The 23,820-nt window shown below is 41.3% G+C and overlaps 1 protein-coding gene across 9 annotated transcripts in view; it reads left to right on the top strand.

Annotated features, from left to right (window-relative positions):
* ST18 (ST18 C2H2C-type zinc finger transcription factor) overlaps positions 1–23,820 on the top strand; it is a 131,010-nt gene that overhangs the window by 24,285 nt on the left and 82,905 nt on the right. For 7 of the 9 annotated variants that reach the window (XM_049700605.1, XM_049700606.1, XM_033437671.2 and 4 more), the window contains exons 4-8: positions 4,528–4,624; positions 6,218–6,345; positions 7,271–7,374; positions 13,496–13,550; positions 15,851–15,881. In XM_049700605.1, the coding sequence (XP_049556562.1) occupies positions 13,496–13,550; positions 15,851–15,881 (86 nt within the window). In that variant the 5' untranslated portion in view covers positions 4,528–4,624; positions 6,218–6,345; positions 7,271–7,374. The other 2 variants (XM_049700602.1, XM_049700604.1) reach the window with 2 other exon arrangements.

Here is a 23,820-nt window from a genome sequence, read left to right as displayed (position 1 = left end):
CCCCTCAGGTCCGTGAGCTTTACTGGCGCTGGGACGATAAAGCGACCTTGAGCCAGCGTGGCGTCAGGCAGCACCTATGAATCCAGGTGGAGGTGCCGTCAGAACAGGACCGGGACACAGAATTCTGTGAGGCGTGGCCGCTTGCAGCACAGCATGGATGACAAATTGCGTTTCAACAGACAGATTTTTCAGCTCTGATACTGAAAGGAAAAGTTCCTTTGGAAGTTACAAATGACATCAACATATTCTAAACATTGAATTTTAGCTCTGTCATTTGACCAGCTGGTCTCCTTGGAGACCTCGTGTAACTATACAAAAGTATGGCTTTAATACATTGTTTCACCAAGCCAAGTATGATTTCGACTGTTTGTATTTTTTTTCAACTGGTCTTTGGGGACGTTTATTTATTTTAGCCAAAGTCTCTGAATCTCTCAGGATGCATTCTTTAGGATTCATCATTTCGGGAAGCGTTTCCAGGCTGCACTCCCATCGCTGCTTCTGCCTCTTCCATTATCATACTTTCTTTTTTTTTTTTTTACTTGAGAATTTAGGGTTTTTTTTTAAAAAAACTTCGTATTTTATATTGGAGTCTAGCCAATGAACAATGTTTGGTAGTTTCAGGTGCACAGCAAAGGACTCAGCTACACATACATGTACCCATTCTCTCCCAAGGCTGCCACATAACATTGAGCAGAGTTCCCGGTGCTATACAGTAGATCCTTATTATTAGAGAAATGCAGATCAAAACTACAATGAGGTATCAGCTCGCACCAGTCAGAATGGCCATCATCCAAAAGTCTACAAACAATAAATCCTGGAGAGGGTGTGGAGAAAAGGGAACCCTCCTACGCTGTTGGTGGGAATGTCAACTGGTGCAGCCACTATGGAGAAGAGCATGGAAGTTCCTTAAAAAACTAAAAATAGAGCTACCGTATGACCCTGAAATCCCACTCCTGGGCATGTATCTGGAGAAAAACGTGTCCCGAAAGGATACATGCACCCCAGTGTTCACTGCAGCACTGTCTACAATAGCCAGGACATGGAAGCAACTGTTTTCATACTTTCCACATCCTACTGGAATCCTCAGTTTTCTGGTTTGTACCATGAGGACAGGAGCTGTGCTTTCTGTATCTTTTGATGCCCGAGACTAACATGGAGTTCCCTAGATCAGTTCTCAATAAATGTGTATTGACCCAATAATAAGTAAAGTGTTTAGGACAAAGAGATTGATATTAACAGAATCCATATTAAATTAAACACTGTAATGAGAACAAAATCCAAAAATCATTCTGCAAAAATCCAGTGCCCGTTGACTTCAGTGTTTGAGAATCAGGTCATTTCTTTGTAAATTTCGTTAGATTCTCCCATCCCATATTTCCTAGTCAGACAATAAAGATAAATGACTCTATTCTTTTATCTTAATTCAATTTTACAGAATATGGTGAAGATTTTAATGCAAAACGAACAGTTCCTGTTGGGAAAAGCAGCACACTTGTTGAAAAAAAATTCTAAAAAACCTCTTAAAAACGGGCAAGGAAAATAGAAAATGTCTTAGGATATCAAGCATATTGTATAACAATCTATATAATAAAACAGCTTAAATAGAGAAAACTCCCTTTACGTAATAAAAAACCTCATTTTTGAATCAACAAGTGCTCTTTGAACTTTATTAAAAATGTTTTGACATTATAGGGTTGTTTAGTATAGATTTACTCAAAATAGCGCATTTACTTGCAACACAAGCCTTGAAGTTAAGTGGTGAGTTTGATAAAACAGAGTTTCCATAGTTACACAGGAGAACAGAGGATAACTTTTATTTCTTTGGAAGCCAGGAAGGGGCTTTAGAGAAAAGATTAAGCAAACAGACCCAAGCAGGTTCATTACGCAGGGCTTTACACCCGATTGGCTTTTTAAAAGCGGAAATTACAGGAAATAAAGTTGCTATTACAGGAAGTAAAGTTTTCCCGCTAAAATCTATAGCAGCACGGTAAGAAGTCCGCACATTCCCTTTCCCTGGGCGTTCCCAGCTAGGTTCTGAGTCAGAGGGGAAGCTGGTTTCATGAGATGATCTCCGTGAGATGCACTTTTGCTCACAGTGTTTGTTAAGAACCATGCCGTAAACAAGTGGTTTAAAAGCCACGCAGGAGAGAGCACTGCCTTGCCCTCCAAGGCAGATCCTGCCATCTCAGGTCTAACTTGGTCATTCACGATCACCATTCTGTCGAGAGGCCTGATGAAGGGGAAACGGGAAGCCGCGCTGGTGAAGCCCCCCTCGTGCCAGCTTCACTGAGATGGGCTCTGCGTGCTAAAGACAGTCACTGTGGCCGTGTCCTCTGATGCGTGTAACCCAAGGAGTTCTTCACCGTTGACTGTGGAGAAGCAGAATGACGTGATTCCTAGTGTCTCACCTTCAGCCCGGGAGCCTTTAACGCAGCCGTGATTAAGAGGACTTTTCCAAAGTTTCTGTGTAGTTACAAGGACAGTTTCAATCTTCTGTCATTTTTTTGCATCAGCTCTGATTATGTTTTTACCAGAAAGATGCATTTGTTTTAAAGGTAACAATACAGACTAGGAGAATAGCTTATGTTTCATCTATATTTATCAGCACTCACTGTACATTTGTGTCTTCATTACCAGGAAATATTAAGGGACATTGTGCCATCGATTCCTGTTTACAGTTTATTATGCAGAGATAGGAAACACTTAGCATGTAAAATGAATGTAGAAATTATTCCTGGATAGAAACACGGACATTTCCCGCTCGTTGGCGCTTCTCCTCCATCACTGGATCAGAGTGTAATTGTCAGTAATCAGGGCTGCTCGCTGCTGATAAAACCACTCTGAATGCTAGCAGCCTTCTTTGTGTGATGACTCAATTATTCCAGAAGTGCCTCATCAAATCTGCCCCATCAGCTGGGCTAATAAATAAGGAGAAGAAACTGGCCCCCCAAAGCAAATTATAAATCCATTTGCATTAACCATTTCGCTGGTCCATGATCTAGGCAGAAATAAGCATGGCAGATTGTGTTAAGCTTATTTGAATATGTTTATAATGTTTACAGCATGCAACTTTTTCTCCCCACAAGGTGTTGGAATTATCGGTCATGAATGGCATCTGAATTCAGCTATGTTAATTGCAGCAAGGCTTTAAGTAGCTTTGAGGGCTATTTTGTGACTTAAATCAGGTGAAAGTTAAATCCTCTCGCAGGGAAAAAAATAGGGGTCTTGCACAAGTTACTGGCTTTGCTTCCGAGTTGTTTAAGGAGAAGAGGCCTGTGTTTTATTTTTACAGGTGATGGAAGGACAAACAAATAATATAATGCCTGCTAGTACAAGGATCAGATGACTTCTTATCCATCTCAGTGGAAACCAGAAGTTATTTTGATGCTCTGTATGACTACAGCAATTTGCAAAGCAAAAACTTACATTTTCTAGAGAAGATCAGGGTTGCCATAGCATTCCTTGTACTTCAATTCCTTGAAAGACTCCATAGGGCAGAGATTTCAAAACGCCAGGCAAACCAGTAAAAATCAATTAAATCCGTCCATGGAAATTTTGTACATTGACAAATCTTATTTCTCCTCTTCTTGTAAAATAACAAACTCTACTGCATAGCAAGAAGTTTTGTTTGTATTTGAACTTCAGTGATCACTTGGGGAAGCAAAAAACGTTCAGAATGGATCATGAAAAGCAATCTGGTTGCTGATATCAAAGAATTAGTCTTGTTGAAAATGCAACGACTTAAAATCCAAAACATACCCCCTAAAAGTAAGTGATACCACCACCCCACTTTTCAGTGGGGGCTGTTTTTCCTGCGGAGCTGTTCCAGTTTTGCTGAAGTTCTTCCTTCTACTCCTACATTGACCAGGAGCCTCATTCTGGGCTGATGGTCAAAGTAAAGCTTGTGGCCAATCAACAGTATATTTCTTTGCCTGAAACGACGTAAAAGAAACTCACCACTTCTCTTCATTTGCCCCCAGCCAATGAAGCCTAACCCCCTAATATGAACCTGGAAAGCTAAGAAGAAGAGAGTCATCTTTGACGGCATAAATATAAAGTGGCAGTAGGCTAACGTAAATTGTGTGCATCCGTTTCTCAATATATAATCTCTTGCTATGATAGGAGAGGCAATTCTATAGCTCATTGACTAGAAACATCAAAATAAGGGGCTTACATTTTCATTAGAAATTTAATGGCACAACATGGCAAATGGAAAGACAAAGAATTCGATTGTCTGTCCAGGCAGATTTATACGAAATTTGACTCTCACTAAAATTATCATGGTGATTAATATAAAAATAATGCTGGAAACTTAGAACTATAAAGGACTTGCCTTCCCATTAAAAGAAAAAACCAAGCAAGAATAATCCCCCTCTTTCAGCATGTCAACTAATGAACAATTGGTGAAGATCTCGAAGTTAGTGACTGAGAGGTTAAAAGTGTTAGAGGTTAGGAGACAGGACCTCAAGGGTCCGCAGTGCTGAGGTTAACATGCTGGCATTCTCCTGTTTTCGTTTTACTTGGCAGGAAACTAAATCTGAGAGTGGTGTTTGGAGCTTGAATTAGCATCCCAAACTTCTGAGAGGAGCCTGCCATGCATTTTGCATCCCAACTGGTTCTATTGGTAAGCAAATTCCCAAAATAGTAGTTATATCACAGGGCTACCAGTGCTACGACATTTCATATTCAACTGACTTGCCTTTGCACCAGACTTTTCACTTTGAGTTTAGTTTGGAGGATTTTTTTTAAATATAGAGTTTTCTTTGAATCGTAAGTAGATCTATGGTTCTCTGCTTTAAGGACACAATTGACGGTTGCATCCTATCACTTTAGGTCACCCCACCACCACCACCGCCAATAAAATATAATCTGATATACCCTTTTTAAAAAATAACACTGCAGATTCATTACATTATATTATAGGTTTAAAGAACCGTCTTTTTCCGAAGCAAGTACTTACCCCTGAAGCAGCTGTAAATTTAGGACTCCATCCACTATTATTGGCATGTGGCAGAGCAGACAAATGGAGAACTCTGTGATGACTCCATTTAATGAGGGAAGCATGTCTTACTTAGAGCACACACTGAAGGACTGTGTAGCCCATTCCCAACACCTTGGGTGTCATATAGTTTTACCTTTTAAGATTGCTGTTTCATGAAGAGATGGGCTTCAGTGGAAAAGTGTCCATCCTGGTAGGCGGGGGATAGAACTAACTCAGTTACAAGTTGGGGGAGCTTGGTCAAGATTCCAAGCCTTAGGTTAACTGTATTCCAAAATGTGTATCTCCTATGAAAATTTTAGGAAGTCCTTAAGTTTTACAACATGGTTTAAGGTCATCAAAGAGATTAAAGATGGCAATGAATAAAAATGGGTTTTTTAAGGTATCTCTTTGATATAATAACAGGACACAAGCAGGGAATGGAGGGAACCGATTGCAGTGGAAGATTCCTTTTGGTATCCGCCAAGGGTGTGTTTCCAAAAGGCGGTGGGTGGAGTCACAAATGATGGACGCCTGGAACGGCGAGCGTCCGCGGGCCCCTCTTTCCCATCCGTATTTTGGTGCACTTGGACTTCCCAGCCCGTTTGTGTCAAATCATATTTCTAAACTTATATGTTGTCGGCGCCCTCTGTGCACGGCTCCACGTGGATCTCAGCTGTGCTGCCTTAACTCTCATCCCCGGGGAGGGGAGAGACAGCAGATGGGGTTAGGGCAGAGGGCTGATGCATCTGACAGCAAACGGCCGGGTTGTTGAGTGGAAGCCGCGAGCGTCAGGAAGCTACTTTTCCCCTGAGAACCAACTAACCACTGAAGAAAGTTGAAAATGAGCCCTTTGAGAAGCGCTATTAAAAGTAGTAAAAAATTGCAATTGTGCAGATGATGTGCTGCTGTGTGCTTATTCGGATGCTAATGAGTTTGACATTAGGGAACTCAGAGGGTTTACAGCTACTCCCTTATGTGATTCAGTTCTTTATTGGCAATCTTTGAGAAAATAAATGGAAAATGTATTGCTAATAAACACACAACACGATAGGGTGTAGACAAAAAGCCATTACTTTCAGGATTTAGAAAGAGCTCTGCCCACCACTGTTTTCCGGGATCTTTTGTCTTAGGTTAGAGTGTGGCAAACAAAGGGGACAGGCAGGTGGACCGAGGGTGAAGGAGAAGAAGCCAAACACGTTTGTAGAGAAAGCTCTTTTTTTTTTTTTTTTTTTTTAGTTGCAATCAAACAAACTAAGAACTCCCGAGTCCTGTGCTACTTTTCAATCCTTACATCCCGTGCGATAATCTGCTCTATCTCTTGAGGGTTTTATCCCCATTACTCCCCAGGAACTCGAGTTGCTGAGGTGAGTTGAAGAAGCATCTGCTTAATGTCCGGTCAAAGCTTTCAAGTAACACAGAAATCCATGGTTCAAAAGCTGGGCACACCAACCTACTGCAAAGGGTAAAACACGGACGAGAGAAATCTTCTGCCAGGAAGGTTGGTGACTTGGGTTCTAGTATGTCAGAACTGACGGGTGAACCATTGTGAATGTGCGTTAATATAGATAGTATACGTATAGTGTTTGTACCAATAGCCACTCTCTTATCAGGCTGAGTGTGTTACAGAGTTTCAGAGTATTCTCTCAAGGGCCAAATGGACTGAAGACAGATTCTGTTCCATCCCTGGGACCAAATAGAGGTGACACAGGCCTGTGAAAGCGAGGAAGCCACGTGCAAATTGTTTCCACAGGAAGCAGGTTAAAACATTGGCAAAAAGCGTTAGTAGCCTTTTAAAACAGCCTCATTCAACAGCGCCCTAAATACAGATGCCTTTGGAATCTTGTCTTTTGTGACTTCTTGAGTATAGCACGTGCCAGACCGTGTCTGAACTTTTTCTTCTGGTGCTTAAAAGTAAAAATGACAATAATGATACGGAGAGTCCCTATTATCCAATTTTCCTAGTAAATTGAAGGCATAACATAAATTATATATATATATATATAGAGAGAGAGAGAGAGAGAGAGAGAGAGAAATTACCAGTTTTTGTTTGGTAAGAAAATTTTCTTACCAATTTTTGTTCGGTAAGAAAAACAAAAATTAATTTGGCTTACCGTAAAAAAGCTAAACATCGTTTTCCCATTGATATGTTAGTGTGAAATTTCCATTCTGTTTGTAGCGTAGTCCACCGGAATTATAGCTGATTGTTTACTGTGCACTTCACTGTTCATTATTGCTCTTCTATTTATTTGTTCTACCTTATATGCCTTCTTTTACTTTTTATCTTCATAGAATGAATTGCAGGATTTCTCACTAAAGCAGACAAAGGTATTCAGTCACTCTGAGAGAGGAAGGAAAACCAAGTTAGCGTACAAGTTACCTGGAGAAAGAGAGAGGTAAGGCAACGTTTTTATTAAAGAGTAGAATATATTGAAATAAAATGAGTCTGACCAAAGCATTTATATAAAGGCTCTCCTCTACAGCAGCACTTTATCTCTGCCCATTTGCTTTGACAGAAATTTACTCTTAACGCCCAATTTAGAATTATGATTTTTGTCAGAAGTACGGTCACTTTAATCCTTTAAAATATTAAACAGGTGACGTTCTCCGTACCTACAAACCCTTTAGCATGTTGATTGGTATGTGTTACTTGTTTAAACGTGTTTGCCCTTAGAGAAGGATTCAGCATTAAAATAGTTGTAAAATTCCAGTTTTAATTCATTTGTATTTGAAATCAGTTTACTTGAGGATTAAGAGTAAATAAGTGAGATATTTTTAAAGCATGTTTTTAAAGGCACTGTAGCTGACATCTAGAGTTCACTCCTACGGACACTAAAAAGTAAGGAATTGGGTTGTCCTTGGGAAAAATTCTATTTAGAATAACCTATCCCTGTAGGAAGGAGCTTGTTTTCTAACATTTTTCAACACATGCTTCTCAAAATATCAGCAAGAAAAAAAACAATTTAAGGCCCATTTAGGGTGTTCCTTACACTGAGCTATCTTTAAACAGGGGATATTAAAAAATTCTAAGTCTCTGAAAACACAAAGCTGGTGGTTGCCCCCTTAGATCACAAAGCTGTGACTCAGAGGCCGTGGTTCGGCAACTAATAGAAATCGTTGGCACACGCTGTCCACCTAAGGGAATAATAGAACTATTTGCTGGAGTCGTTAGGCAAAAGGACACAGACGTATGGCGTTGGTTCATGGTCACGTGGCCAGCTGTGCAAAGTTAGAGGGTTAGTCTACACACAGGAGCCGCAGAAACTCAGAAATCAGAAGCAGGAATCAACACACCTCAGCCTCCTCCTAAAGCCACCCAAGTTCTCCCAGGCCCAAGGTTTCCTTCATTGCTGGGCATTTCCACTTGACTCTAGAAATTCCCCTTGAAAAGCATCTCCTCTGTTGCAGATGTGCATGCCCTTGGCCTTCGGGGAGAGCTCTTTCCAGACAGCTGTGCTTCGTCTGAGAGAGCGCTGAACCTGCTTTTCCATTAGGTGTGGTGTTTGCCAGGCTGGGAGGGATCAGGGGACATGAGACGGGTTACCGGTGTAAACGGTACCACCATTCAATTCTTCAGCCTTTTATGCAGAATCAACGGCAGTACAGATAGAGATGGACAGGAACAGAGAGCTGACATCAGGGATGCTGTGCCCTAAATAGAGGATTCAGAAAATTTTCACTGCATTTAGGATAAAGCATTCAGAAAAGGTTCGGAAATTATTAACGGGGCATCAAGGGTGATGTCAAAGCTCCTGGATTTATTCATTTAAATGTTTTTACGTTTCACTTTCTGAGTTACTCTTCCTGAGGAATTAATAAATGTGTGAAAGGAGAGCCAGGAAAACAATAAAAGGGTAAGAACAGAGGAAAAAATACTTGAACATTCGATCTTGGTATTCTTATCAATGAGTCAAGTATTCTTTTAGGCTCACAACTCATTTCCCGCATCTTTTTCTTGTATAACAGGGAAACATCTTTTGCTGCCGTTTTGGGCTGATCCAAAGCTATGTTTAAAACAAAATAATGCCAGAGTCATCAAAAGAAAGGGCACTCGGTGTAGGGTTCTTTGTTCTTCAATCTGGCCAAGTTTCATCCCAAGGTACTGGCATCATTTAGCTGCTCCATTTTCTGGGTTTAGCCTTTTCCAACTTCCTGAGTTTCTCTTTGTCGTTTTTTAAAAGATGATTTTGTAAAGAAAGCATCCGCTGAGGATAAGGTGCTCCTCGTGGGGAGGACCCCTGGACCTCCTCTGGGCAGGCACAGAACTAACTTCCTCTCACCGTTGCCGTGAGTTTCCTGAGATTGAAGGGACAGCTCACAAGAGTCATGAGGCACAGCAGACAAAACTGCTTTGTCAGTTCCCAGCTCTCAGGAGAGGAACACAATGAAATCTTGTTAAAAGTGGGACTTATTGCAAGTTGAATGTATGTGAAGGACTTCTCAAATTGAAAGTAGCTACCCGCATGAAATTATATGTCACTAAACAGTATGACAATTAATTGTATAAGGATTTTGAGAAACTGTCCTCAAAACATTATGATCACCATGGCCTTTCTACTAATATTAAGAAACTCAAGACTGCTTATAAATATATATTGAGGACATCACTGTCCAGGGTTCTGTTGAAAGGAGAAATAAAACGTAAGCATTACCGAGAGATTTGTTTTCCCCAAATCTTAAGAAGTGATTAAATATTTACTTGGAGGTTGTTTTTGTTGACAAATAATTTTGTTTGTTTAGCCATTAGGTTAAAATAGGATTTTTGAGTGAAAAATAAAATCAAAGGGAACTAAATCTCCTCACATACCCATAATTTGCTTGTATGAATGAAAACAAAATTGAGTTTATCAATTTGGTGTCCTGCTCCTTGAATCTCTCCCTTCCACAAATCAGCAGTTCCAGGGGTCCCTCTTCAGCCCAAAAGAAGGCACCAGATCCGTGCCTTGGAGCAATGCAGAAGGAAGATCTCCTGATCGCCCCTCATGTAACTAACTAAGCACCTGGAGGAAAAGGTGGTCAAGTCCATGTCACTAGGGAATTACTGTGCACACCTGTATGTAGGTCTGTAAATATGTGACGATAGTAAATGAAGGCTTTCCAAATGCAACTAAGTAATGAACATTTATTTTATGGTCATTTTTCTTCTTTGTCGCCTATCTGCTTATCTCCATTGTTGGTGCTGGCGTATCCTTCCCCCAAGTTTTGTTTCTTTGCCTTCTTTATTTTATAAGTTTCTTTCCCTCTTGCCTCTTCTTGTATTAACTCCTCTCCCCAGAGAACTGGGGAAGAAGGTCTTAAAATTTTTTTTCACGGCTTTATTATGAAATAGATAGCAAGCAGGAACACTGTTTTCCCTTTCTACATAAATATTATACATAACATATCCATAATTATAGGTTAAAAGAACTTTTCTTAGTTTCAGGAAAAATAAGAGTGGCAAAACTTGCCTTTACTGTTTTATCTCGATTGAGTAGATTGTCAAAGCCAGGAGGAACCCGTGATAGGAATGTGAGAAAATGTCTTGTTCCCATCCATAAACAATGGGATGGAGAGAAAGGTCCTAAGAAGTGAGGAGAAGGACAGCTTTTTAGAAAATCAAAGCTCTGTTTTGGGAAAAGAAATGATTCATTAAGTTTCACAAAATCAGTTGCAGGCTTGTCGATAGAATTTGGGACTTTGGTAGTAAAGATGGTCGAGTGTCCTTTTCCAATAGAAAAAAAACCCCATGTTCCCAACAGGAAGTAGAGTTTTCAAGATACAGGCCATGTTCGTTAGATCAATGTCCTGAATCGTACGTGCTCGTGGCCTCTTCTGTAACGTGGAGGGCTTGAAGGGGTGGCCGTCCCCCTGCCCCGCCGCACGCCCCCTGGGTCTCAGCACAAGCAGTGAGGTAGAACTTCTTTCCCCTTGAACGAACCATCACCAGAACGTGGTACCCACTGAATCTGAGGTTCGATTTTACAAAAATTAAGTCTTCCCATTGGCAATTTATTAAAGTCCATGAGAATAATCCATACAGAGAATATTGAGGGATTCCTGCTCCCGTGTGTCAGGTGTTTGAGAACAAAGGCTTATTTTTAAGCTGAGATCTACCAGAGAGCGAGCTTTCTCATGATTGTTGCCCCCCAGAGAAAAGCACGTATGCTCCAGGTGTCTGATGTTCTCATTTCCAAAGAGCTGCAAGACAGGACTAGACCCTGAACTTAGTAACAGCCACGGTCCTTCAGGTGTGAACAGGAGAGAGGAGGTGAAAGGGATGGATTGTATGTTGGGGCCTGATCCATCCCACACCTGCAGCCTGGCCCGCAAGTTAAAATGAACGCTGAGCTTCATGGATGAGTGGCCAGTTCTTACAAGGCTTGTGTGGGATGTATGTGCTCCACCAGCAAGAGGCCAATAGCTCCACGAAATGCAAGCGTGAGGCTGGCACTCCAGGCCCCTTCAAGCAGAGGCCCATGAATATTTATGTCTCCCTTCCGATGACTTTAACGGGGAGGTGTCTGCACAGGGCGGCGGCAGTCCGCTCAGGTCCTCGGACAGCTGAATTGTGAAATAGCACGAGTCTTGGAGCCGTTATGAAGAAGGTTACGTTTAAGCAGTTTTCTGACATTTCTGTATGCCTGCTGGCACTCTGCACACCGTGTTTCTGTAAAGAAATGCGTGGAGTTCAACCTTCACCTGTGTTTTGGGGCGGGGGAGTATGGGGACGTCCAGAGTGGCGGGGGGAGCTATCAGAGCCCCTGCACGCAGTGTAACTGCAGACCCGAGTTGAGATGATGCTCTCCCACGGGAGGAGCTCCCTCAGAAATAGGTGATTGTTTGCCCATTTTAACCCTCAAGCTACTGGTTTCTCCTAATCAAGTGACTCGTTTAGCGCACAGAAGGGAGTTTGCGTGAACTGAGCCACTGGATACGCAGCAGAGACCCTCACGGAGGAGGCGTTCACAGCGCAGTGCCCACCGTCCTGTGTAAACCAAGCCACGTTAATCCCAGCCAGTGTCACATGTATCATAAGTCTGTGTGGTTTTAAAAGAAGGGAAATCTACAGGAGGAAAAAAAAAATCTCCTCTGTTTTCCTGTTGTTTTCTCTTATCATGTAGTTTGAAAATATTCGTTAACAATGGACCGTTTTACTTAGACTAAAGCAATGGCTGCTCAAAAAAGCAGTGGACACTTTTGTTGGCTAATTTGAAAAACAGTTCAGCGATTGGTGTGGTGTTTATTATGAAATGATGACAAAAGGGTGCTGGTGGTTTTAATAGTTTTAGCTTACAAGAGCTGTCATTAATTTTGTCTGTAGTGTTGCAGGTGAAAAAATGCACGATGGATAAATAGTCTATATTGGTTTAACTGAACATAATATATAGTGTGTTCTGGAGTTGTTTGTCTCAATAGACTATAGTAATCAAAAGTAATGAACCTATTATGTGCAGGACCTTGGAGAGCGTCGAATGGCAGTAAAAGTGTGGCACATAAAAGGTTTATTAAAGGAAATTAAAGTCCATCATTGCCACACCTGCTCCCCTATTATAAGTCTATGGCAGGTCAGTGCTTTCCATCACAACTCAGCCTCGGAGAGCAGAGATGCGTCTCCCATTCTCATTGCAGTCACACCGCACCCCCGCCGGCGTCGGGATTTAAGGATGAGCCGTGGAGAGCGCCTTCGGCCTGCTTCTGATTTTCAACAAGCAGAACAACTTCTTTCTACTTAAGAATTCCTTCTGATAAAGTGCAAAAGTGAATTAAACTACGAGATGCTTAGAGGATCCTAGTGGAGTGGTTGGGCATAGTCAGGTCAGACTCTTATCTCCATGTGGACAGAAACAAGTTCTTTATGTCTTGGCATCCCTTTGATAATTAGCTTCATTATATTTAAAATCATCAGTAATGATGTTTTAGGGAATTTGACAGACACAACACTCAAATTTTACTTTCCTTATGGATTTGGACGATTATAACCCGCATTTATTCTGGAATTATGGGAGTAAATGTATGCCATTGTTGATCGTAAACATTTCCAGGGGTATTTTACAATGAGGGCATTTCAGGGTTTTGTGTTCACGTTGGATTTTTACAGTGGGAATTATTTTTCCTAACTTAGAAAGAGGCATGTAGCAGAAAGTTTCTAGAAATGCAAAGGCATCTGGTTTAGTAAATTAATCTGAAACCTTTTGGTTTGGCCTTTGAGGTTTTGTCTCTTTCACAATCACTGTTAATCAGACCATCCCTCTTTCTATCTTTGTCATGCCGGAAGTGTTTGAATCACTAGCAAACACTTGTGGGCAAGGACATCTGCCCTCTTGTCCCTTCCGTCTGGTTCCAGCATCTATAGAAGTGTTTCCAGAACTCATGGGGTGTGAGGCAGTCACAGCTCTATCACTTCAGAGTCAGATGCTGTTCAAGAGCATGAAAGGCTACTCTGCTTTTCATAACGACCTTCAGAACTTCTAGTGACATGTGTTCGTATTTTGACCAATGTCAAAGCGGTGACCTCAGGACTCTGTGCTTACGTTACAGATGGACGCAGAGGCTGAAGATAAAACGCTGCGTACCCGTGCGAAAGGAACCAAGGGTGAGTTAGCAAGCAGATTCCACGACACCGTGCTCACCACACCATGAAACGTGGGCGTTCCATGCTCAGTCCCTGACGTGTAGTCAGAAGAATTACAACTTCCTCAGGGCTTCCATTTTTAAACCAAGCCAGGACATTGGATCATGGCATTGAGAGACTAAATACTATGAACCAGGAGTAAAAGACTCAGAATAGTCCAAACGATGTAGGATGCTAATTTTTACAAAATGCAATCATGAGTAGATTTAAACCTCGTGCGAAGTAGCATAATGGTCAGCAAGGGAAGAACACTTCACGGAGACCTCAAATCATTGACGTGACTTTAACGTCCAAGGGAAAAGACCGAATTGTTCGTTTATTGCCAAAGCAGGTTTTGATTTTTATGTTATCCGGTTTAGTGGCTTCCAGTCTAAACTTAGTTCAAGTAAAATGACGACGTTTGCTTTTGGACTGTCCCTGCTGGGAATTTCCAGCAGCTCTGCGAAGTAACGTCTGAAAGGTTTAACTTGTCAGTTATCCCTCTCTTTCTGTAACCAACAGATGGTAATGTAATATTGAAATATAGACAGGCCCTTGATGATCCAAACATCTGGAAAACAGGATTGACTGGCAATAATACCCCTTAAGGAAAATAACTTTTATTATAATTAGCTATATTTGTGTGACCCTTCATTCTAAATGGAAGGTTTAGCCTGGCCTCTGGAAGGAAGCCGGGTAGCTGTTCCCCACCTGACCCTCTCGCGTTGGTCTTGCTGAGGAAAGGTTGGGTTCGACAGTGATCAGGCAGTCGTTTGTAAGCGTTCAGAGATGTACAGATGAAGATGTCTAACCAAATTCAGCGCTTTCATTAGCTTTGTTTATAATTCCTGTTTCAGTAAAGTCCAGAATCCCCCATTTTTTTTTAATTCCAGGATGATTTTTTTTTTCAGTTAAAATACAACCCTCGTTATCATCAGCCATGATAACCAAAATGCAGAATCACGCTGTACGAGATATGGGACTTTTCTCTACCCCAACTGAAGTTTTACAGTGTTCTGTTTTCCAGGTTTAGTTTAAGTTACTTTAAAAGTAATTACATCATCTATCCTAGTATTTGGAATGCAGTTTTGGAAATATCACATTTTTATGCAGCAGACTTCTCCATGGGATACATGTTTTTAAAACAAGGACAGTTTTATCATTATTTAGCATAGGCTCACGTCTGCCACAAACGTCAGCATTCTAGGAACTGTATTTGGATTATTGGAATCTCTTATTCTGACTTCTGAAAGCACAGAACTCTATCATACTTCTAAAGTGTGAGTATTTTAAGTTGCCATTCTTTTTGGACTTTGAATCCTTTTGGCACATACATATACACCCTTAAATAGAGCCAAAATGTTCTTTGAGAACTGAGACAACTTTTTCTCGTGCAGCATGAGTCATCTTTAAAACCACCTGTTGTCTTTCTCAGTATGCTGCGTATCCTGGTGTAGGCAGGTATTCATAAACATGAACTTCTTTAGTTCCCATCATCTCAGAAAAATCAAAGCTCTTTTTTTCTCTAAATATCTTACTTTTAATAGGATGTTGAAATTAATGTGACTAAAATTTCTCTTTCTACAGGAATGAAATTTATGGAACAGAATCTTAGGATATTTACTAATAAAACTTCGCCAGTTTTATTTAAATGCTTGTTTAATGTCAATAAAAATGTAAACAGGATTCTTTTGAAATTTTCCCTAGAGACAGTAAAATTGATTTAAAAAATAGTTCAAGTCCTGGGGCTTCCCTGGTGGCGCAGTGGTTGAGAGTCCGCCTGCTGATGCAGGGGACATGGGTTCGTGCCCCGGTCCGGGAGGGTCCCACATGCCGCGGAGCGGCTGGGCCTGTGAGGCATGGCCGCTGAGCCTGTGCGTCTGGAACCTGTGCTCCGCAACGGGAGAGGCCACAACAGTGAGAGGCCCGTGTACCACCAAAAAAAAAAAACAACAACAACAACAACAAAAAAAAATAGTTCAAGTCCTGTACTTCTTCAGTGAATCTCTAAAGACAGGTATTTGGAAGTCCAATCCATGACTGTGAAGTCCCAGGGTCACCTGAGGCACTAATCCGGAACCATCTGTTCTGGGCCATGGTCACCTGTCCTCTTGTTTCCAAAGAACCAGAACCAGAAAAGATGAATCGGCCCAGAGGGAAACTGAGTGGGGTCTGCACTAATCATACATTGGTCGTCATCTCTAGATGGTAAAAGGTTTCTGTCATACAGTTTTCAAAATTATAAACTGATTTTCCTTTTCTTTCTTTCTTTTTGTCAATAGCACCAATGGATTCTCTAATCCAGGAGCTCAGGTAAGGGTTGCCCTACTTTACTTTTTTCTAAGATTGATCAACTTTAATTATTAGAATGTTTTGTACTTTTCAAGCCTGGATCCTCATTTTACTGTGAGGAATAAGCCAACAGGCCTATTTCACTTGGCCTCTGTCTCTACACCAAAGAAACCGAGAAAGGGAAAAACTACTGATTGTCGATCCGAAACAATTCAAGCTAATATTTTGATAACAAAACACAAAAACGCTGTTCTGTAGTGTGGGAAAATCTCCACTTCCTCCTTGGAGGGTGCGCTGCCTCTGTGCACACACCCGTGTGTGGTTTGTTTTCGTGCTGATGGAAGTAAGGAACTGAGCTCATCCGAGAACATGAGTGAGGAATAACCCAAGTCCAGAATGCTCCATGTTTCTTTTTAATAATTAGATAATTCTTTTTTAGATTCCACATATAAGTGATATCATATGATATGTCTTTCTCTGCCGGGCTTACTTCACTCAGTGTGATCATCTCTAGGTCCATCCATGTGGCTGCAAATGGCATCATTTCATTCTTTTTTATGGCTGAGTAATATTCCATTGTATCTATGTACCACATCTTCTTGATCCATTCCTCTGTTGATGGACACTTAGGTTGCTTCCATGTCTTGACTGATACAAACAAACTTATTTACAAAACAGAAATAGAACCACAGACATAGAAAACTCATGGTTACCAAAAGGGAAGGGGGAGGAGGGATAAATTAGGAGTTTGGGATGAACAAATACACACTACTATGTATAAAATAGATCATCAACAAGGACCTACTGTTTAGCACAGGGAACTGTACTCAATATTTTGTAATAACTCTATAATGGAAAAGAATAAGAAAAGTATGTATATGGTGTGTGTGTGTGTGTGTGTGTGTGTGTGTGTGTGTGTGTGTATCTGAATTATTGTGCTGTATACCTGAAACTAACACAGCATTGTGAATCAACTATACTTCAATTTTTGAAAAAATTTAGATAATCCTATCAGATAATCACGTGAATTTTTGACAGTAGACATTTGAGGATAATGAGATGGTGGTGTTTGGGGTGGATCTGAGCACTTCCGCCTTAGATACTGTGCTGTGCACCTCAGGCAATGCTCTGGAAATTCCACCTGACTAGGTTTTGCAGAATAAACTCCAAGTGGGTTTTCTTTCACAGAGTCTTTGCAAGGTATAGATGTTGGGTTTTTTTAAGTGCATATTTAAAGAAACGCATGCTGCCAATACATTTTCTGTCCTGATGCTGTTTTGTAGTGAAATGCTGCAGGAGAAAGAGGAAACCCTTGTCTCCTCTCTAGGTTTGCAAGCCCAGAAAGTCCCAGACTCAGGGTCTAATCCACCTTTCTGGAAACAGCGATGGTCTATGTGTTCCTCTGGGAAATGTGTGAAAACTGGAGCGTGTGTAACAGTGTCTGGATGTGTAACAGTGTCTGGCACACCTTGACATTTACGGTGTATGCATTTATGATTTCCATGGTTGTTTTCCAGGCCACTGTGCTCTGTGATTTCCTCTGGAGGGTAGCTTAGTACCTTCATTCTGCAAGTTTCGGTTCACCAGCTTAGTGGAACTGGATCTGTCAGAATTGGGTGCAAGCTTTCAGGCTGGTGCTCTTCTCTGTGGAGATGTGTTTGTAGGAAATCCATGGCCCTGCATATGTTGTCGATTGTATCGTTGAAAATATTACATTTTAAACTACTTTTATGAGAGCAGAACACAGATATACCCACACATCGGGACAGGATTAAATGGCCGGAGTGTCTGGCTGCCTTACATTCTTGCTTTTTACATCTGCCCTCGTTAACAATTCCTATTTGTTTGGAGACTTGATGTCCTTGTAGAATGACGGAGAGAAGTTGAAAATGCTCAAGGCTCCAGGAGCCTGCCATGTGTGCCTCCCAGAGTGGGTTCCTCGGGCATCCCACAGCTGAAGAATTGTGTTTCCAGTTGGAGTCTTTTTAGGGAATCAAACTATTCAGAGGAGGGAAGAGTCCTTTAGAGTAATGTGTCTTGAAGAATAACTTGAAAAGAAAAAGAGAAATTTGAAGGAATGAATACTTTGTGTGCTTTGGATTAAGGAGAAATATATAATTCATAGAGAAAGAGAAGACATTAGCAGAGAGAAGCAACTTTGAGAGGAAAAATGTTTAATATGACCCTCCTGGAGAAATAGAAGTTACTGTTTAAGCACTTTATTAGCATCAGTAATTACAATAAAACTAATATTTATTGAGAGCCAGAAGTCCTGAGGGTCCTGCAGCAATCTGTCTCATCAGTCCTCCAAGAACCTTAGAAGGTAGAAACTATGATACTTCCAATTCTCGGATGAAGAAAGTGAAAATAAACAGTTTACATAAATAGCCTAAGCGTAAACAACTAGTAAGGAATCCAGACTTCTGACTCGAGCCAGCTTCTCACCCACCAGGCTGAGCTTTCTGTCATGCACAGTTAACACTAATTGTCTAGAATATAAATCAAAACCACGGTCCATTGTTGATGTCCTCAGAACCTGGATTCTTAAAATTCTGCAGTTTAACCCTTATGGTTTATTTTTCAAAGCCTAGTTTTCTGAAATTCAAAAAAAAAAAATACATTTTAATTAAAAATAGCATTTCCTAGTCTCCTAATTCTCTAAAAAAAACTTGTTGTCAGATATTTAACTTTACCTAATTTGTCATTAGACCAATTCAGAAAGCTGGTGATAATTGCTGGAAAATCATAAACGAAATGAATTCACCTATTTTTCTTTACTAACAGTGAGTTTATAAAAATTACTGATTATTGCTAATCTGATAATTACTTATTTTCAACAGCCGGATCATGCTTAGGCTAAATAGGTCTCAAGTTGCTTCTTAAATGGTTTAAGTTGACCCAGATATGGACCCTAAATGCCATTCTACATAAATCTTGGGAAAAAATTCTGATTCATATGCAAGGTTTATTTTTAGCGTGTTTTTAATTCTGTCCAACTTCATCCATTTGCTACAACTGTTCCTCCAGTTGATTCTGCAGCTTTGTTGTGGTCCAGAACCCAGCATTTTTGTGCACCTGAATTCTGAGTATCTCAGGAAATGTGGCATATTTTCCTCAGTGTAAAAGTTATGGGTCTTTTGTGGAGAACATTGGCAACTTTATTTAGTTCTTCTTTTTAGAATGCATTGGCCGTGTTATTGCTTCCAGAGCTACTACCTATAAAAATACTAATACAAATGAAGCTGATTTAAATATACTGCGTATTGTTCCTGACACTAATAAAAATTGATACTGACATTCTCATCTTCTTACGATACTCTGTCTTCACCATTAAAAAAGCAATTTATAACCCCAGACCCACCGTTAATCACGTGCCGTATTAGCATTTCCAGCCTTTTCTCCAGCACAATTCAGGTTACAGGTGGTGCTCAGAAGGCTCTCGTGAGCCCGTCTAAATCATGACCATTGGATTTTCTCTGCTCTTTTCTTTTATTACTATTATCTTTAATCTGATCTGCCTGCAGTTGCATCTACTAATATTGGTAATTGTGTCCTGCGTTGGCAAAGTGTTTTACGCCAGTCCCGGCCCCTCTCCTCTAATTAGGAAAATATATTCCAGCCTCTGAAATGGCTTTCCTGTGTGACTCCTTAGAGGCACAAGTGAATTCAAGGCTCTCAATTATATTAGAGACACATCCCACTGTCCTTTCATGGTCTTCTTGCTGCCTCCCAGTTGGCTTAAGTTTTGTAATAAAGCTTTAATTTAGTTTTCTCTTTTTATTTTGTTTTACACAATTTGTTCCTTCATTCAGAACCTTAGCATTTGGTATTTTCTTGTAAGTTTTAAAATACTAAACATTTTATGAGTTCTATAATCGGTAAGCTATAGATTTAATAACAATATATAATTGACGTGAGAATATTTTGCGACTTACAGATTTAGATGGCTGTCTCTTCTTTCTTCTATGTTATTTCATGCACTAAAGTCTTTATGTCAGTTAAATATTTAATACTTAGTAGCTTTCTTTCCAATTTTTCTTTTTTTCTTGAGACTAAAGTTCCCTTTAATGGTCATGATTTTCTTGGAACTACTTGTTGCACAGAATTTCTGGAGAGGACGTTCAACGGAAGGAAATACAATGAACAGAAACTGATTTCTAAAGTTAAATGTCATAAATCTATTATCCAGGTTAAAGGAAATACATTGTTTTAATCACAAGGTTGGAGAAAAGAAGGAAGAAACCCTCTTCTTTCCTTTATTGCTGTGATTTCCAAATGCACAGCTCAGTGCATGTTTGGGATATTTAATAACATATCATCTCTATTATGTTCCCGTTAGCCAGGTGTCTCTCTAAACGTGGGCAAACCTATAACTTAGAATCCAAGGAACTGACACCTTAAAGAAAACCCATTTTCCTAAAACCCCTTTGAGGGGAAGTGAGACTGATAACCAAAGAAGGTGAAGATAAGGACTTAACTTGGAAGAGAAGTCTCCAGCGAGGGGGTGCCAGAGGCATCACAGTCCGTCACCCCCCGTCATCCGCCTCCATATAAAGGGCAGGGGGCTGGGGTCCAACCTGCAACTCGGGGGCATGAGTAATCCTTCCAGAAATTACTGTACTTACCGGGGTAAGAAAGTGTCTTAAGATATCTTAGGGAGGCTTTCAACAAGAATAAAAATCTGAAAAGAGTTCGTTGTTTAACAAGAAAATTCCCTTAACTGTGTGCCGGCAGTACTTATGGGCCTGCATTTAGCACTGAGCCTGCCATGAGCGGCCTTCAGTAGGTGTCTGTTGAGTGAGGTGGGCAAATAGTGCGCAGGTTCTGATGAGATCCCTACAACCAGCCCTTAGGGTCACTGGGACAAGTGACACGGTCCACAGTTAACTCACAAGCCGGGTTCAGGGAGGTTACGTGCTTTATACACGCCAGGTCTTTGACTAATAAGAGACTGGACCAGAGGCAGAACTTAGGGCCCATCTGTGGTCCAGGGTGCACCCCACGCCTCCCCAGACCCACTGCAGCCACTGTATTGTCCTCTGTTACTGCAGACCCTAGCATTCCTTTCTTTCCCCGATAGACTTTACTTTTTAGAGTGGTTTTCGGTTCACAGCAAAACTGAGCAGAACAGACAGAACTTCGCACAGATGCCCGGGCTCCCCCACCATCAGTTTCCCCACTAGGTGGTATGTTCGTTACAACTGATGAACCTGCACTGACACACTGGGATCCTATCTTATCATCCGAGTTCTGGGGGAAATATTTACTTAAACTTCATCAATAAATTAATAAATCAAGGTGGAATAGATCAGACCTACAAACTAACCCCAGCACATTTTCTTTCTTTTTTTTTTTTTTTTAACGTCCTCATTGGAGTATAATTGCTCTACAATGGTGTGTTCGTTGCTGCTGTATAACAAAGTGAATCAGCTATACACATACATACGTCCCCACATCCCCTCCCTCTTGCGTCTCCCTCCCACCCTCCCTATCCCACCCTCTAGGTGGTCACAGGGCACCGAGCTGATCTCCCTGCCAGCACATTTTCTTGATTCACGGCACTGCCGATTATAAAGAGGCCGCTGTCCTTTCCTTCTGGACTTTTTATTCCATGAATTAATTATGTGATTTTAAGTCTGTTAAAATACCTGGATTTGATACAAATCTCTGTTCGTTCTAGTTGTTTTTCCTTTCAAAGTGCTACCTCCCAGGTGATGAGCTATCATGGGCCTTACCCTTCGGAGACTGATTTTACAGAGTGTGAGGTGTGTGTCCTTTCTGCCGTCCACGTGAGGTCAAGGACGGGCATTTAGAACTGGGCCAGCAGTGGGCTCCTGTCGCTTCACAGTTGAGCTTAGAGACTGAATAGCTATGTGTTTTCCAGTTTGCATATATAAAATGATGATTGCATGGGGCAGGCTGCGCCCCATCTTAACTGTATATGTTCTATTTTACATCATAATGCCCGCATTATGACGTGAAACACCATGGGGCTTATACGTAAATATTCAGTGAAGTTTCTCAGAAAAAAATAAGAACAAGGAAATGCGCTTTCTTTTCTTTACCTTTTCTTTCCATGTTCCAACGTTATCACAAGGATATCGGTGGCCTGTGTCAGCCAACGGTTCTAGGAATCTAAGGCGCAAACATCTCCAGAAATTAGACCTTTTCTAAAACCGTGACACATGGCACCCCTGCAGGCCACACACGAAGATTCACTTCACCATGGTTTTCAGATTTGCACAGCTCGCCCACAGAGATAATATTTTTATCCATTTAGCTCTTCTTTTCTTGTAACACAAACGAGGAGGAAGAATATCTCCATCTATATTTGTTGCTTCAGCACTTCTTCTGCCCCAGTGTAGGACCACGTACTGCAGTGGAGACAAAATTAGCGCATGGATGTAATAAACCAGGGAAGTATGTGATAACAACACTGTGGGTGACACTGCAGCGGGAGAGGTCCCCTCCCACTCGGAGATCACGTGTCACCGGGAGCCACCCCGGCTGCTCCGAGCACCCCCTGGGCGCTTATTAGAAATGCAGGCTCCCAGGCCCACCCCAGACGGAGTGAACCTGCGTTCTAGCGAGATCTCTGAGCTGTTATCCTGCATTTTAAAGTTCCAGAGGCACCCACAAGCTTAGACTTCACTCCATACCTGGGAAAGCTCTTCTCTCCATTGTTAATTTTCATGGCGTGGGTTGGCAGGGAAAGACAAGTGTCTGGGTTTCTTTGGAATTTTCTTGGTCTGTGAATTCTTGGGTTAACGTTAATGACTGTTTGCATTTCCACTTGATGGAGAGAAGCAGAACGCTGACCAAACAAAATGTTGACAGTAGTGTAGCAAAAAGCACAGCCTTGGTCTTTTGAGAGTCTTTGTTTTAACCTCTTGGACGTGTTTGAAATCAACCAAATCTTCCTTAAATATTTTCCACAGATCATTAGAAAGAGAATTCGTGTAAGGATGCGTTGAAACCCCACTTTATATGCCTCTACAGTCATCTAGAGTGTGTTCTCAGGCGATGTCATTATTATGTTTCAAACAAAGTCCAGACTCTCCATCGGCTTCCATAGGTCACGTGACTGCCTTGTCACCTTGATGTGTTGATAACCAACGTGCTGAGGTTCCTTTCAGCCCACCCAGGCACGTCACAGGTTAGGATGTGGTCATGATCTTCTCGCCCTGACGTGCCCTGGAGCATCTCTAGTGCAACGTGAAAGTATTGAATTCCACCTCTTGTTTCTCCTTCATCTTCCATGAAGGAACGATTAAGTTGAATCGCCAGGCAGAGCTCTTCATTTCTGCTCTTATCTCTTAGGTAAGCTATACCCACTTGAAGTCCCGTTTCAATTGCCGTGTATGTTTGCAAACATAAGATTTCTGACAACTGTCGTGTTTTTCCTGCTTGAAGTGTGAACTGAGATAAATGTGTCCCACAATGTTGATACATCAACTTCCTACAACCAAAGCATGTGTGTGCTTTAATTTTCAGTGTTTCCTCTCCATGGGTGACTTCTCGTACCTCTAACACGAACTTGGACTTTGACGGGTGCGTGTGGTGGCGAGAACATGGGTGAACAGCAGCCTTGGGTTCTGGGGGTCCGGTCAGACCAGCTGTGGGACCTTGGAGACATGTTCAGATGTCACGTCTTTGCCGCCTTCTTGACTAAGGAAACTGTTCCGTACGGCGCTTTCAGTCTTGGCCTCTGGGTTCACCTAACTGCTCCCCCCATCTCCAAGCAGAGCTAAATTGACCTCTGGCTTTATTCAGACATATCTTCTGATTCGTCTTTGCCACTGAAGCTCTCCTTTGCTACATTTTCACTTGTTTCTTTTCCCCTTGTGTGATCCTTCTCCTTATTTATTTTATCCTCCTTGAAGGAGAATGTCCTTTTTTCGAATCACCTCCACTTCCAAATGTTCTTCCAATCTCATCACCAGACTGTTTTCTGCAGGAA

Source organism: Orcinus orca, chromosome 17, assembly GCF_937001465.1.
Source record: "Orcinus orca chromosome 17, mOrcOrc1.1, whole genome shotgun sequence".
In the NCBI taxonomy this organism is placed as follows: Eukaryota; Metazoa; Chordata; class Mammalia; order Artiodactyla; family Delphinidae; genus Orcinus; species Orcinus orca.
This window is presented reverse-complemented; position numbering and strand designations above follow the sequence as displayed.